General features: G+C 42.8%; 1 protein-coding gene across 1 annotated transcript in view; it reads right to left on the bottom strand.

Annotated features, from left to right (window-relative positions):
• Positions 1-1,510: 1,510 nt before the first annotated feature.
• Positions 1,511-15,448, bottom strand: part of LOC139417003 (butyrophilin-like protein 10) — a 137,012-nt gene continuing 123,074 nt past the window's right edge. Inside the window, exons 8-9 of the mRNA XM_071166235.1 lie at positions 1,691-1,769; positions 1,511-1,584 (exon numbers count right to left, since the gene is read on the bottom strand). Of these exons, the coding sequence (XP_071022336.1) occupies positions 1,511-1,584; positions 1,691-1,769 (153 nt within the window). The remainder of the gene's footprint in view (positions 1,585-1,690; positions 1,770-15,448) is intronic.

The raw sequence follows: 15,448 nt of genomic DNA on the forward strand, positions 1-15,448 counted from the left end.
TTTAATGTTGTTCTGCCCACATGCTCATAGTTATTGTAAACATTACAAATTAAATACATAGTTATTGTAAACATTCCACATTAAATACATAGTTATTGTATACATTAAATACATAGTTATTGTATACATTACAAATTAAATACATAGTTATTGTATACATTACAAATTAAATACATAGTTATTGTATACATTAAGTTAAATACATAGTTATTGTAAACATTCCACATTAAATACATAGTTATTGTGTACATTAAATACATAGTTATTGTATACATTAAGTTAAATACATAGTTATTGTAAACATTCCACATTAAATACATAGTTATTGTAAACATTACAAATTAAATACATAGTTATTGTAAACATTACAAATTAAATACATAGTTATTGTATACATTCCACATTAAATACATAGTTATTGTATACATTATATATAGTGAGAGCCTGGGGGCAGAGCAGACAAAAAACACAAACATAAAGTAAAGTCCTTCTTTGTTCTTTGAGGTTCTTTGCCTTTTAAGAGATTTTAACCAACAGCTCCAGAAGTCTGCTCATTATAACGGCTGGAACGGAGCCAATGGAATGGCACCAAACATGGAAACCATGGAAACCACATATATACCTGATGATCTGGTACTGCTCTTTGAGGATCTCTGCCTTTTAACCAACAGCTCCAGAAGTCTGTGGATGATGTCATCGTAAATACTGTATAGAATAACCAGGAAATGGATATAAACCCATAACAGACATGGGTAGTAAAACTTCAACAAGTAAAGAACTAACTACTGGAAGTGGATTATAGAAAACTGACTAACACCTTTATCAGATGACTTTGTCTTACCAAGATTCATATCACTCAGTTATATACTCAGAAACTCAGCTTTGTTAGGTGGGTTAGGTCTCTATAGAAAGTTATAGTCTCTCTATAGTAACTTAGCTCTATAGTTATAGTCTCTATAGTTATAGTCTCTTTATAGTAACTCAGCTCTATAGTTAGTCTCTCTATAGTTATAGTCTCTCTATAGTAACTCAGCTCTATAGTTATAGTCTCTCTATAGTAACTCAGCTCTATAGTTATAGTCTCTCTACAGTAACTCAGCTCTATAGTTATAGTCTCTCTATAGTAACTCAGCTCTATAGTTATAGTCTCTCTATAGTAACTCAGCTCTATAGTTATAGTCTCTCTATAGTAACTCAGCTCTATAGTTATAGTCTCTCTATAGTTATAGTCTCTCTGTAGTAACAGCTCTATAGTTATAGTCTCTATAGTAACTCAGCTCTATAGTTATGGTCTCTCTATAGTTATAGTCTCTCTACAGTAACTCAGCTCTATAGTTATAGTCTCTATAGTAACTTAGCTCTATAGTTATAGTCTCTCTATAGTTATAGTCTCTCTATAGTAACAGCTCTATAGTTATAGTCTCTATAGTAACTCAGCTCTATAGTTGTAGTCTCTCTATAGTTATAGTCTCTCTACAGTAACTCAACTTCCACCCACAACTTCTCCAGATCATCCTTCAGGTAAAGTCTCCATCTCAGGAGCAGGAAAAGACTCCATCTTCATCCCTTCAATCCCCTCAGACTCTATTAAAGATAGAAAGGATGATTTAGAATGAAGCAACAACATCAGAATAAACAGACAGACTGACCAGTAATTGTAGGAAACATAAGAATCATAAAGACTGATTACTTTGGGAAGGAGTCTGTTTCCTGTTGACCTCCTGGAGAGGTGGCGATTGGATTGGATTGGATGGTCTCTTCAGCTTTCCCTGAGGACAAGAACAGATAGTCAGAACACATATAACAGATAGATCAATTCGTGAATTCACCAAATCTACAAATTTAAAGAGTTGTCCACATACTTTTGTATATATAGTGTAGTTAACCAGTGTAATATACAGTGTAGTTAACCAGTGTAATATATAGTGTAGTTAATCAGTGTAATATATAGTGTAGTTAATCAGTGTAATATATAGTGTAGTTAACCAGTGTAATATATAGTGTAGTTAACCAGTGTAATATATAGTGTAATATATAGTGTAGTTAATCAGTGCAATATATAGTGTAGTTAATCAGTGTAATATATAGTGTAGTTAGTCAGTGTAATATATAGTGTAATATATAGTGTAGTTAACCAGTGTAATATGTAGTGTAGTTAATCAGTGTAATATATAGTGTAGTTAGTCAGTGTAATATATAGTGTAATATATAGTGTAGTTAATCAGTGTAATATATAGTGTAGTTAACCAGTGTAATATATAGTGTAGTTAATCAGTGCAATATATAGTGTAGTTAATCAGTGTAATATATAGTGTAGTTAGTCAGTGTAATATATAGTGTAGTTAACAAGTGTAATATATAGTGTAGTTAACCAGTGTAATATATAGTGTAATATATAGTGTAGTTAACCAGTGTAATATATAGTGTAATATATAGTGTAGTTAATCAGTGCAATATATAGTGTAGTTAATCAGTGTAATATATAGTGTAGTTAATCAGTGTAATATATATTGTAGTTAACCAGTGTAATATAAAGTGTAGTTAATCAGTGTAATATATAGTGTAGTTAATCAGTGTAATATATAGTGTAGTTAAACAGTGTAATATAAAGTGTAGTTAATCAGTGTAATATATAGTGTAGTTAATCAGTGTAATATATAGTGTAATATATAGTGAAGTTAACCAGTGTAATATATAGTGTAGTTAATCAGTGTAATATATAGTGTAGTTAATCAGTGTAATATATAGTGTAGTTAATCAGTGTAATATATAGTGTAGTTAATCAGTGTAATATATAGTGTAGTTAATCAGTGTAATATATAGTGTAATATATAGTGTAGTTAATCAGTGTAATATATAGTGTAGTTAATCAGTGTAATATATAGTGTAGTTAACCAGTGTAATATATAGTGTAGTTAATCAGTGTAATATATAGTGTAGTTAACCAGTGTAATATATAGTGTAGTTAACCAGTGTAATATATGGTGTAGTTAATGAGTGTAATATATAGTGTAGTTAACCAGTGTAATATATAGTGTAGTTAATCAGTGTAATATATAGTGTAGTTAACCAGTGTAATAAATAGTGTAGTTAATCAGTGTAATATATAGTGTAGTTAATCAGTGTAGTATATAGTGTAATATATAGTGTAGTTAATCAGTGTAATATATAGTGTAGTTAATCAGTGTAATATATAGTGTAGTTAATCAGTGTAATATATAGTGTAATATATAGTGTAGTTAATCAGTGTAATATATAGTATAGTTAATCAGTGTAATATATAGTGTAGTTAATCAGTGTAATATATAGTGTAGTTAATCAGTGTAATATATAGTGTAGTTAACCAGTGTAATATATAGTGTAGTTAACCAGTGTAATATATAGTGTAATATATAGTTTAGTTAATCAGTGTAATATATAGTGTAATATATAGTGTAGTTAATCAGTGTAATATATAGTGTAGTTAATCAGTGTAATATATAGTGTAATATATAGTGTAGTTAATCAGTGTAATATATAGTGTAATATATAGTGTAATATATAGTGTAGTTAATCAGTGTAATATATAGTGTAGTTAACCAGTGTAACATATAGTGTAGTTAATCAGTGTAATATATAGTGTATATACAGTATATCACAAAAGTGAGTACACCCCTCACATTTTTGTAAATATTTGAGTATATCTTTTCATGTTACAACACTGAAGAAAGGACACTTTGCTACAATGTAAAGCATTGAGTGTACAGCTTGTATAACAGTGTAAATTTGCTGTCCCCTCAAAATAACTCAACACACAGCCATTAATGTCTAAACCGCTGGCAACAAAAGTGAGTACACCCCTAAGTGAAAATGTCCAAATTGGGCCCAAATTGTCAATATTTTGTGTGGCCACCATTTTCCAGCACTGCCTTAACCCTCTTGGGCATGGAGTTCACCAGAGCTTCACAGGTTGCCACTGGAGTCCTCTTCCACTCCTCCATGACGACATCACGGAGCTGGTGGGTGTTAGAGACCTTGCACTCCTCCACCTTCCGTTTGAGGATGCCCCACAGATGCTCAATAGGGTTTAGGTCTGGATACATGCTTGGCCAGTCCATCACCTTTACCCTCAGCTTCTTTAGCAAGGCAGTGGTCGTCTTGGAGGTGTGTTTGGGGTCGTTATCATGTTGGAATACTTCCCTGCGGCCCAGTCTCCGAAGGGAGGGGATCATGCTCTGCTTCAGTATGTCACAGTACATGTTGGCATTCATGGTTCCCTCAATGAACTGTAGCTCCCCAGTGCCGGCAGCACTCATGCAGCCCCAGACCTTGACACTCCCATCACCATGCTTGACTGTAGGCAAGACACACTTGTCTTTGTACTCCTCACCTGGTTGCCGCCACACACGCTTGACACCATCTGAACCAAATACGTTTATCTTGGTCTCATCAGACCACAGGACATGGTTCCAGTAATCCATGTCCTTAGTCTGCTTGTCTTCAGCAAACTGTTTGCAGGCTTTCTTGTGCATCATCTTTAGAAGAGGCTTCCTTCTGGGACGACAGCCATGCAGACCAATTTGATGCAGTGTACTGCGTATGGTCTGAGCACTGACAGGCTGACCCCCCACCCCTTCAACCTCTGCAGCAATGCTAGCAGCACTCATACGTCTATTTCCCAAAGACAACCTCTGGATATGACGCTGAGCACGTGCACTCAACTTCTTTGGTCGACCATGGCGAGGCCTGTTCTGAGTGGAACCTGTCCAGTTAAACCGCTGTATGGTCTTGGCCACCGTGCTGCAGCTCAGTTTCAGGGTCTTGGCAATCTTCTTATAGCCCAGGCCATCTTTATGTAGAGCAACAATTATTTTTTCCAGATCCTCAGAGAGTTCTTTGCCATGAGGTGCCATGTTGAACTTCCAGTGACCAGTCAGTATGAGGGAGTGTGAGAGCGATGACACCAAATTTAACACACCTGCTCCCCATTCACACCTGAGACCTTGTAACACTAACGAGTCACATGACACCGGGGAGGGAAAATGGCTAATTGGGCCCAATTTGGACATTTTCACTTAGGGGTGTACTCACTTTAGTTGCCAAATGTTTAGACATTAATGTCTGGTTGTTGAGTTATTTTGAGGGGACAGCAAATTTACACTGTTATACAAGCTGTACACTCACTACTTTAGATTGTAGCAAAGTGTTATTTCTTCAGTGTTGTCACATGAAAAGATATACTCAAATATTTACAAAAAAGTGAGGGGTGTACTCACTTTTGTGATATACTGTATATATTAAGGCAAGTGTTTTCACTTAAATTAATGAAATACATGCAGTTATAGAAGCACACAGACTTTCACACACAACTTACCGTTGTCTTTTCTGAGCTCCTCTGTAGACAGAAGATAAAACATAATGTATTATGGGTACTAGAACATGAAGACAGACTACATCCTCTCTATTCTGACCTCCTCTGTAGACAGTAGATAAAACATGGTGCATTATGGGTACTAGAACATGAAGACAGACTACATCCTCTCTATTCTGACCTCCTCTGTAGACAGTATATAAAACATGATGTATTATGGGTACTAGAACATGAAGACAGACTACATCCTCTCTATTCTGACCTCCTCTGTAGACAGTAGATAAAACATGATGTATTATGGGTACTAGAACATGAAGACAGACTACATCCTCTCTATTCTGACCTCCTCTGTAGACAGTAGATAAAACATGATGTATTATGGGTACTAGAACATGAAGACAGACTACATCCTCTCTATTCTGACCTCCTCTGTAGACAGTAGATAAAACATGATGTATTATGGGTACTAGAACATGAAGACAGACTACATCCTCTCTATTCTGACCTCCTCTGTAGACAGTAGATAAAACATGATGTATTATGGGTAATTTCCTCTCTTTCCTTTGATAATGTTGGTAATGTTGAAAATGACATGAATATAGTAAACACATAGACAACACTTACCCAGCTGTCCAGTCAGGTTTTTATTGAGTTCATCTAGGGGGGAGAAATATATTCACTCAACTTGTCAAAAATAAATATAGACAGAGAGACAGGAACATAGACAGACAGACAGACAGAAACATAGACAGACAGACAGACAGGAACATATAGAAAGACAGACAGGAACATAGAAAGACAGACAGACAGGAACATAGACAGACAGACAGGAAAATAGACAGACAGACAGACAGACATACAGACAGACAGACAGACAGACAGACAGACAGACAGACAGCCAGACAGACAGACAGACAGACAGGAACATAGACAGGAACATAGACAGACACACACTACTTACTCAGCTCTCCTTGTAGTCCACCTGGTGTAAAAATGAAATAAAGATAGTGAGATAGTGATAATTAAATAATGATTGAATCAAGAGATTTATACACTACATTACCAAAAGTATGTGGACACCTGCTAATTGAACATCTCATTCCAAAATCATGGGCATTAATATGGCGTTGGTCCCCCTTTGCTGCTATAACAGCCTCCGCTATTCTGGGAAGGCTTTCCACTAGATGATGGAACATTGCTGTTGGGTCTTGCTTCCATTCAGCCATAAGAGCATTAGTGAGGTCTTCCTCTCTCTCTTCTCTCAGAGGACCTGCGCCCTAGGACCATGCCTCAGGACTATCTGGCCTGATGACTCCTTGCTGTCCCCAGTCCACCTGGTAGTGCTGCTGCTCCAGTTTCAACTGTTCTGCCTGCGGCTATGGAACCCTGACCTGTTCACCGGACGTGCTACCTGTCCCAGACCTGCTGGTTTCAACTCTCAAGAGACAGCAGGAGCGGTAGAGATACTCTCAATGATCGGCTATGAAAAGCCAACTGACATTTACTCCTGAGGTGCTGACCTGTTGCACCCTCTACAACCACTGTGATTATTATTATTTGACCCTGCTGGTCATCTATGAACATTTGAACATCTTGGCCATGTTCTGTTATAATCTCCACCTGGCACAGCCAGTAGAGGACTGGTCACCCCTCAGAACCTGGTTCCTCTCTACCCAGTACAGCCAGTAGTGGACTGGTCACCCCTCATAGCCTGTTTCCTCCGGTCTACCCAGTACAGCCTGTAGAGGACTGGTCACCCCTCAGAGCCTGGTTCCTCTGGTCTACCCAGTAAAGTCAGTAGAGGACTGGTCACCCCTCAGAGCCTGGTTCCTCTCTACCCAGTACAGTCAGTAGAGGACTGGTCACCCCTCAGAGCCTGGTTCCTCTCTACCCAGTACAGTCAGTAGAGGACTGGCCACCCCTCAGAGCCTGGTTCCTTTGGTCTACCCAGTACAGCCAGTGGAGGACTGGTCACCCCTCAGAGTCTGGTTCCTCTGGTCTACCCAGTACAGCCAGTATAGGACTGGTCACCCGTCAGAGCCTGGTTCCTCTGGTTTACCCAGTACAGCCAGTAGAGGACTGGTCACCCCTCATAGCCTGTTTCCTCTAGTCTGATGTGAAGGAGGCCGTAGGAGGGCAACAACCCAGCAGCAGGACCACTACCTCCGCCTTTGTGCAAGGAGGAGCAGGAGGAGCACTGCCAGAGCCCTGCAAAATGACCTCCAGCAGGCCACAAATGTGCATGTGTCTGCTCAAACGGTCAGAAACAGACTCCATGAGGGTGGTATGAGGGCCCGACGTCCACAGGTGGCGGTTGTGCTTACAGCCTAACACCGTGCAGGACGTTTGGCATTTGCCAGAGAACACCAAGATTGGCAAATTCGCCACTGGTGCCCTGTGCTCTTCACAGATGAAAGCAGGTTCACACTGAGCACATGTGACAGACGTGACAGAGTCTGGAGACGCATCCTCCAGCATGACCGGTTTGGCGGTGGGTCAGTCATGGTGTGGGGTGGAGTGGCATTTCTTTGGGGGGCCGCACAGCCCTCCATGTGCTCGCCAGAGGTAGCCTGACTGCCATTAGGTACCGAGATGAGATCCTCAGACCCCTTGTGAGACCATATGCTGGTGAGGTTGGCCCTGGGTTCCTCCTAATGCAAGACAATGCTAGACCTCATGTGGCTGGAGTGTGTCAGCAGTTCCTGCAAGAGGAAGGCATTGATGCTATGGACTGGCCCGCCCATTCCCCAGACCTGAATCCAATTGAGCACATCTGGGACATCATGTCTCGCTCCATCCACCAACGCCACGTTGCACCACAGACTGTCCAGGTGTTGGCGGATGCTTTAGTCCAGGTCTTGGAGGAGATCCCTCAGGAGACCATCCGCCACATCATCTGGAGCATGCCTAGGCGTTGTATGGAGGTCATACAGGCACGTGGAGGCCACACACACTACTGAGCCTCATTTTGACTTGTTTTAAGGACATTACATCAAAGTTGGATCAGCCTGTAGTGTGGTTCAGCATTTTAATTTTGAGTGTGACTCCAAATCCAGACCTCCATGGGTTGATACATTTGATTTCCATTGATAATTTTTGTGTGATTTTTTTGTCAGCGCTTTCAACTATGTAAAGAAAAAAGTATTTAATAAGAATATTTTGTTCATTCAGATCGAGGATGTGTTATTTTAGTCTTCCCTTTATTTTTTGGAGCAGTGTATTTCCACTAGTCCAGAGTTCAATGGCGGTGAGCTTTACACCACACCACCCGACGCTTGGCATTGAGCATGGTGATCTTAGGCTTGTGTGAGGCTGCTCGGCCATGGAAACCCATTTCATGAAGCTCCAGACAAACAGACATACAGGAACACAGACATACAGGAACACAGACATACAGGAACACAGACTGACAGACAGACAGACAGACAGACAGACAGACAGACAGACAGACAGACAGACAGACAGACAGACAGACAGACAGACAGACAGACAGACAGGAACATAGACAGACAGATATACAGGAACATAGACAGACAGGAACACAGACAGACAGACAGGAACACAGACGGACAGATATAGAGGAACATAGACAGACAGGAACACAGACAGACAGATATAGAGGAACATAGACAGACAGACAGACAGACAGACAGAGACAGACAGACAGACATCAGACATGAACATAGACAGACAGGAACACATACACACACACAGGAAAACAGACAGACAGATATATAGGTACATAGACAGACTACATCCTCTCTATTCTGACCTTCTCTGTAGACAGTAGATAAAAACATGATGTATTATGGGTACTAGAACATGAAGACAGACTACATCCTCTCTATTCTGACCTCCTCTGTAGACAGTAGATAAACATGATGTATTATGGGTACTAGAACATGAAGACAGACTACATCCTCTCTATTCTGACCTCCTCTGTAGACAGTAGATAAAACATGATGTATTATGGGTACTAGAACATGAAGACAGACTACATCCTCTCTATTCTGACCTCCTCTGTAGATAGTAGATAAAACATGATGTATTATGGGTACTAGAACATGAAGACAGACTACATCCTCTCTATTCTGAACTCCTCTGTAGACAGTAGATAAAACATGATGTATTATGGGTACTAGAATATGACGACAGACTTCATCCTCTCTATTCTAACCTCCTCTATAGACAGTAGATAAAACATGATGTATTATGGGTACTAGAACATGAAGACAGACTACATCCTCTCTATTCTGACCTCCTCTGTAGACAGTAGATAAAACATGATGTATTATGGGCACTAGAACATGAAGACAGACTACATCCTCTCTATTCTGACCTCCTCTGTAGACAGTAGATAAAACATGATGTATTATGGGTACTAGAACATGAAGACAGACTACATCCTCTCTATTCTGATCTCCTCTGTAGACAGTAGATAAAACATGATGTATTATGGGTACTAGAACATGAAGACAGACTACATCCTCTCTATTCTGACCTCCTCTGTAGACAGTAGATAAAACATGATGTATTATGTGTAATTTCCTCTCTTTCCTTTGATAATGTTGGTAATGTTGAAAATGACATGAATATAGTAAACACATAGACAACACTTACCCAGCTGTCCAGTCAGGTTTTTATTGAGTTCATCTAGGGGGGAGAAATATATTCACTCAACTTGTCAAAAATAAATATAGACAGACAGACAGGAACATAGACAGACAGACAGACAGAAACATAGACAGAAAGACAGGCACATAGACAGACAGGGACATATAGAAAGACAGACAGGAACATATAGACAGACAGACAGGAACATAGACAGACAGACAGGCACATATAGAAAGACAGACAGGAACATTTAGACAGACAGACAGGAACATATAGACAGACAGACAGGAACATAGACAGACAGAGAGAAAGGAACATAGACAGACAGACAGGAACATAGACAGACAGACAGGAACATATAGACAGACAGACAGGAACAGAGACAGACAGAGAGACAGGAACATAGACAGACAGAGAGACAGGAACATAGACAGACAGACAGGAACATAGACAGCAGACAGGAACAGAGACAGACAGAGAGACAGGAACATAGACAGACAGAGAGACAGGAACATAGACAGACAGACAGGAACATAGACGGACAGACAGGAACACAGACAGACAGGCACATAGACAGACAGACAGGAACATAGAGAGACAGGAACATAGACAGACATAAAGGAACACAGACAGACAGACAGACAGACTGACATGAACATAGACACACAGACAGGAACATAGACAGACAGACAGGAACATAGATAGACAGACAGGAACATAGACAGAAGATGAAGAGCCTGGTTCCTCTGGTCTACCCAGTACACCCAGCAGAGGGCTGGTCACCCCTCAGAGGCTGGTTCCTCTCTACCCAGTACAGCCAGTAGAGGACTGGTCACCCCTCAGAGCCTGGTTCCTCTCTATCCAGTACAGCCAGTAGAGTACTGGTCACCCCTCAGAGCCTGGTTCCTCTCTACCCAGTACAGCCAGTAGAGGACTGGTCACCCCTCAGAGCCTGGTTCAACTGGTCTACCCAGTACAGCCAGTAGAGGACTGGTCACCCCTCAGAGCCTGGTTACTCTGGTCTACCCAGTACAGCCAGTAGAGGACTGGCCACCCCTCATAGCCTAACGGATGTGAAACGGCTAGCTTAGTTAGCGGTGTGCGCTAAATAGCGTTTCAATCAGTGACGTCACTTGCTCTGAGACCTTGAAGTAGTTGTTCCCCTTGCTCTGCAAGGGCCGCGGCTTTTGTGGAGCGATGGGTAACGATGCTTCGAGGGTTGATGTGTGCAGAGGCTCCCTGGTTCGCGCCCGGTTATGGGCGAGGGGACCGTTTAAAGTAATACTGTTACACTGGGCGATTAGGTCTGGCTCACAGTCGGCGCTCCAATTCATCCCTAAGGTGTTCGATTGGGCTGAGGTCAGGGCTCTGTGCAGGCCAGTCAAGTTCTTCCACACCGATCTCAACAAACCATTTCTGTATGGATGTCGCTTTGTGCACAGGGATATTGTCATACCGAAACAGGAAAGGGCCTTCCCCAAACTGTTGCCACAAAGTTGGAAGCACAGAATCGTATAGATAGTCATTGCATGCTGTAGCGTTAAGCATACCATTCACTGGAACTAAGGGGCCTAGCCGAAAACATGAAAAACAGCCCCAGACCATTATTCCTCCTCCACCAATCTTTACGGATGACACTATGCATTGGGGCAGGTAGTGTTCTCCTGGCATCCGCCAAACCCAGATTCATCTGTCAGACTGCCAGATGGTGGAGTGTGATTCATCCTGAGAAATCAAATCAAATCAAATTTTATTTGTCACATACACATGGTTAGCAGATGTTAATGCGAGTGTAGCGAAATGCTTGTGCTTCTAGTTCCGACAATGCAGTAATAATGAACAAGTAATCTAACTAACAATTCCAAAAAACTACTGTCTTATACACAGTGTAAGGGGATAAAGAATATGTACATAAGGATATATGAATGAGTGATGGTACAGAGCAGCATAGGCAAGATACAGTAGATGATATCGAGTACAGTATAACATATGAGATGAGTATGTAAACAAAGTGGCATAGTTAAAGTGGCTAGTGATACATGTATTACATAAGGATGCAGTCGATGATATAGAGTACAGTATATACGTATGCATATGAGATGAATAATGTAGGGTAAGTAACATTATATAAGGTAGCATTGTTTAAAGTGGATAGTGATATATTTACATCATTTCCCATCAATTCCCATTATTAAAGTGGCTGGAGTTGAGTCAGTGTCATTGACAGTGTGTTGGCAGCAGCCACTCAATGTTAGTGGTGGCTGTTTAACAGTCTGATGGCCTTGAGATAGAAGCTGTTTTTCAGTCTCTCGGTCCCAGCTTTGATGCACCTGTACTGACCTCGCCTTCTGGATGACAGCAGGGTGAACAGGCAGTGGTTCGGGTGGTTGATGTCCTTGATGATCTTTATGGCCTTCCTGTAGAATCGGGTGGTGTAGGTGTCCTGGAGGGCAGGTAGTTTGCCCCCGGTGATGCGTTGTGCAGACCTCACTACCCTCTGGAGAGCCTTACGGTTGAGGGCGGTGCAGTTGCCATACCAGGCGGTGATACAGCCCGCCAGGATGCTCTCGATTGTGCATCTGTAGAAGTTTGTGAGTGCTTTTGGTGACAAGCCAAATTTCTTCAGCCTCCTGAGGTTGAAGAGGCGCTGCTGTGCCTTCTTCACGATGCTGTCTGTGTGAGTGGACCATTTCAGTTTGTCTGTGATGTGTATGCCGAGGAACTTAAAACTTGCTACCCTCTCCACTACTGTTCCATCGATGTGGATAGGGGGGTGTTCCCTCTGCTGTTTCCTGAAGTCCGCAATCATCTCCTTAGTTTTGTTGACGTTGAGTGTGAGGTTATTTTCCTGACACCACACTCCGAGGGTCCTCACCTCCTCCCTGTAGGCCGTCTCGTCGTTGTTGGTAATCAAGCCTACCACTGTTGTGTCGTCCGCAAACTTGATGATTGAGTTGGAGGCGTGCGTGGCCACGCAGTCGTGGGTGAACAGGGAGTACAGGAGAGGGCTCAGAACGCACCCTTGTGGGGCCCCAGTGTTGAGGATCAGCGGGGAGGAGATGTTGTTGCCTACCCTCACCACCTGGGGGCGGCCCGTCAGGAAGTCCAGTACCCAGTTGCACAGGGCGGGGTCGAGACCCAGGGTCTCGAGCTTGTGGACGAGCTTGGAGGGTACTATGGTGTTGAATGCCGAGCTGTAGTCGATGAACAGCATTCTCACATAGGTATTCCTCTTGTCCAGATGGGTTAGGGCAGTGTGCAGTGTGGTTGAGATTGCATCGTCTGTGGACCTATTTGGGCGGTAAGCAAATTGGAGTGGGTCTAGGGTGTCAGGTAGGGTGGAGGTGATATGGTCCTTGACTAGTCTCTCAAAGCACTTCATGATGACGGATGTGAGTGCTACGGGGCGGTAGTCGTTTAGCTCAGTTACCTTAGCTTTCTTGGGAACAGGAACAATGGTGGCCCTCTTGAAGCATGTGGGAACAGCAGACTGGTATAGGGATTGATTGAATATGTCCGTAAACACACCGGCCATCTGGTCTGCGCATGCTCTGAGGGCGCGGCTGGGGATGCCGTCTGGGCCTGCAGCCTTGCGAGGGTTAACACGTTTAAATGACTTACTCACCTCGGCTGCAGTGAAGGAGAGACCGCATGTTTTCGTTGCAGGCCGTGTCAGTGGCACTGTATTGTCCTCAAAGCGGGCAAAAAAGTTATTTAGTCTGCCTGGGAGCAAGACATCCTGGTCTGTGACTGGGCTGGATTTCTTCCTGTAGTCCGTGATTGACTGTAGACCCTGCCACATGCCTCTTGTGTCTGAGCCGTTGAATTGAGATTCTACTTTGTCTCTGTACTGGCGCTTAGCTGGTTTGATAGCCTTGTGGAGGGAATAGCTGCACAGAACGTACACTGCTCAAAAAAATAAAGGGAACACTTAAACAACACAATGTAACTCCAAGTCAATCACACTTCTGTGAAATCAAACTGTCCACTTAGGAAGCGACACTGATTGACAATAAATTTCACATGCTGTTGTGCAAATGGAATAGACAACAGGTGGAAATTATAGGCAATTAGCAAGACACCCCCAATAAAGGAGTGGTTCTGCAGGGAGTGACCACAGACCACTTCTCAGTTCCTATGCTTCCTGGCTGATGTTTTGGTCACTTTTGAATGCTGGCGGTGCTTTCACTCTAGTGGTAGCATGAGACGGAGTCTACAACCCACACAAGTGGCTCAGGTAGTACAGCTCATCCAGGATGGCATATCAATGCGAGCTGTGGCAAGAAGGTTTGCTGTGTCTGTCAGCGTAGTGTCCAGAGCATGGAGGCGCTACCAGGAGACAGGCCAGTACATCAGGAGATGTGAAGGAGGCCGTAGGAGGGCAACAACCCAGCAGCAGGACCACTACCTCCGCCTTTGTGCAATGAGGAGCAGGAGGAGCACTGCCAGAGCCCTGCAAAATGACCTCCAGCAGGCCACAAATGTGCATTTGTCTGCTCAAACGGTCAGAAACAGACTCCATGAGGGTGGTATGAGGGCCCGACGTCCACAGGTGGCGGTTGTGCTTACAGCCTAACACCGTGCAGGACGTTTGGCATTTGCCAGAGAACACCAAGATTGGCAAATTCACCACTGGTGCCCTGTGCTCTTCACAGATGAAAGCAGGTTCACACTGAGCACGTGACAGACGTGACAGAGTCTGGAGACGCCGTGGAGAACGTTCTGCTGCCTGCAACATCTTCCAGCATGACCGGTTTGGCGGTGGGTCAGTCATGGTGTGGGGTGGGGTGGCATTTCTTTGGGGGGCCGCACAGCCCTCCATGTGCTCGCCAGAGGTAGTCTGACTGCCATTAGGTACCGAGATGAGATTCTCAGACCCCTTGTGAGACCATATGCTGGTGCGGTTGGCCCTGGGTTCCTCCTAATGCAAGACAATGCTAGACCTCATGTGGCTGGAGTGTGTCAGCAGTTCCTGCAAGAGGAAGGCATTGATGCTATGGACTGGCCCGCCCATTCCCCAGACCTGAATCCAATTGAGCACATCTGGGACATCATGTCTCGCTCCATCCACCAACGCCACGTTGCACCACAGACTGTCCAGGTGTTGGCGGATGCTTTAGTCCAGGTCTGGGAGGAGATCCCTCAGGAGACCATCCGCCACCTCATCAGGAGCATGCCCACAGGCACGTGGAGGCCACACACACTACTGAGCCTCATTTTGACTTGTTTTAAGGACATTACATCAAAGTTGGATCAGCCTGTAGTGTGGTTCTCCACTTCAATTTTGAGTGTGACTCAAAATCCAGACCTCCATGGGTTGATACATTTGATTTCCATTGATAATTTTTGTGTGATTTTTTGTCAGCACTTTCAACTATGTAAAGAAAAAAGTATTTAATAAGAATATTTCGTTCATTCAGATCTAGGATGTGTTATTTTAGTCTTCCCTTTATTTTTTGGAGCAGTGTATTTCCACTAGTCCAG

This window comes from Oncorhynchus clarkii, chromosome 9 (assembly GCF_045791955.1).
Source record: "Oncorhynchus clarkii lewisi isolate Uvic-CL-2024 chromosome 9, UVic_Ocla_1.0, whole genome shotgun sequence".
Classification (NCBI taxonomy): Eukaryota; Metazoa; Chordata; class Actinopteri; order Salmoniformes; family Salmonidae; genus Oncorhynchus; species Oncorhynchus clarkii.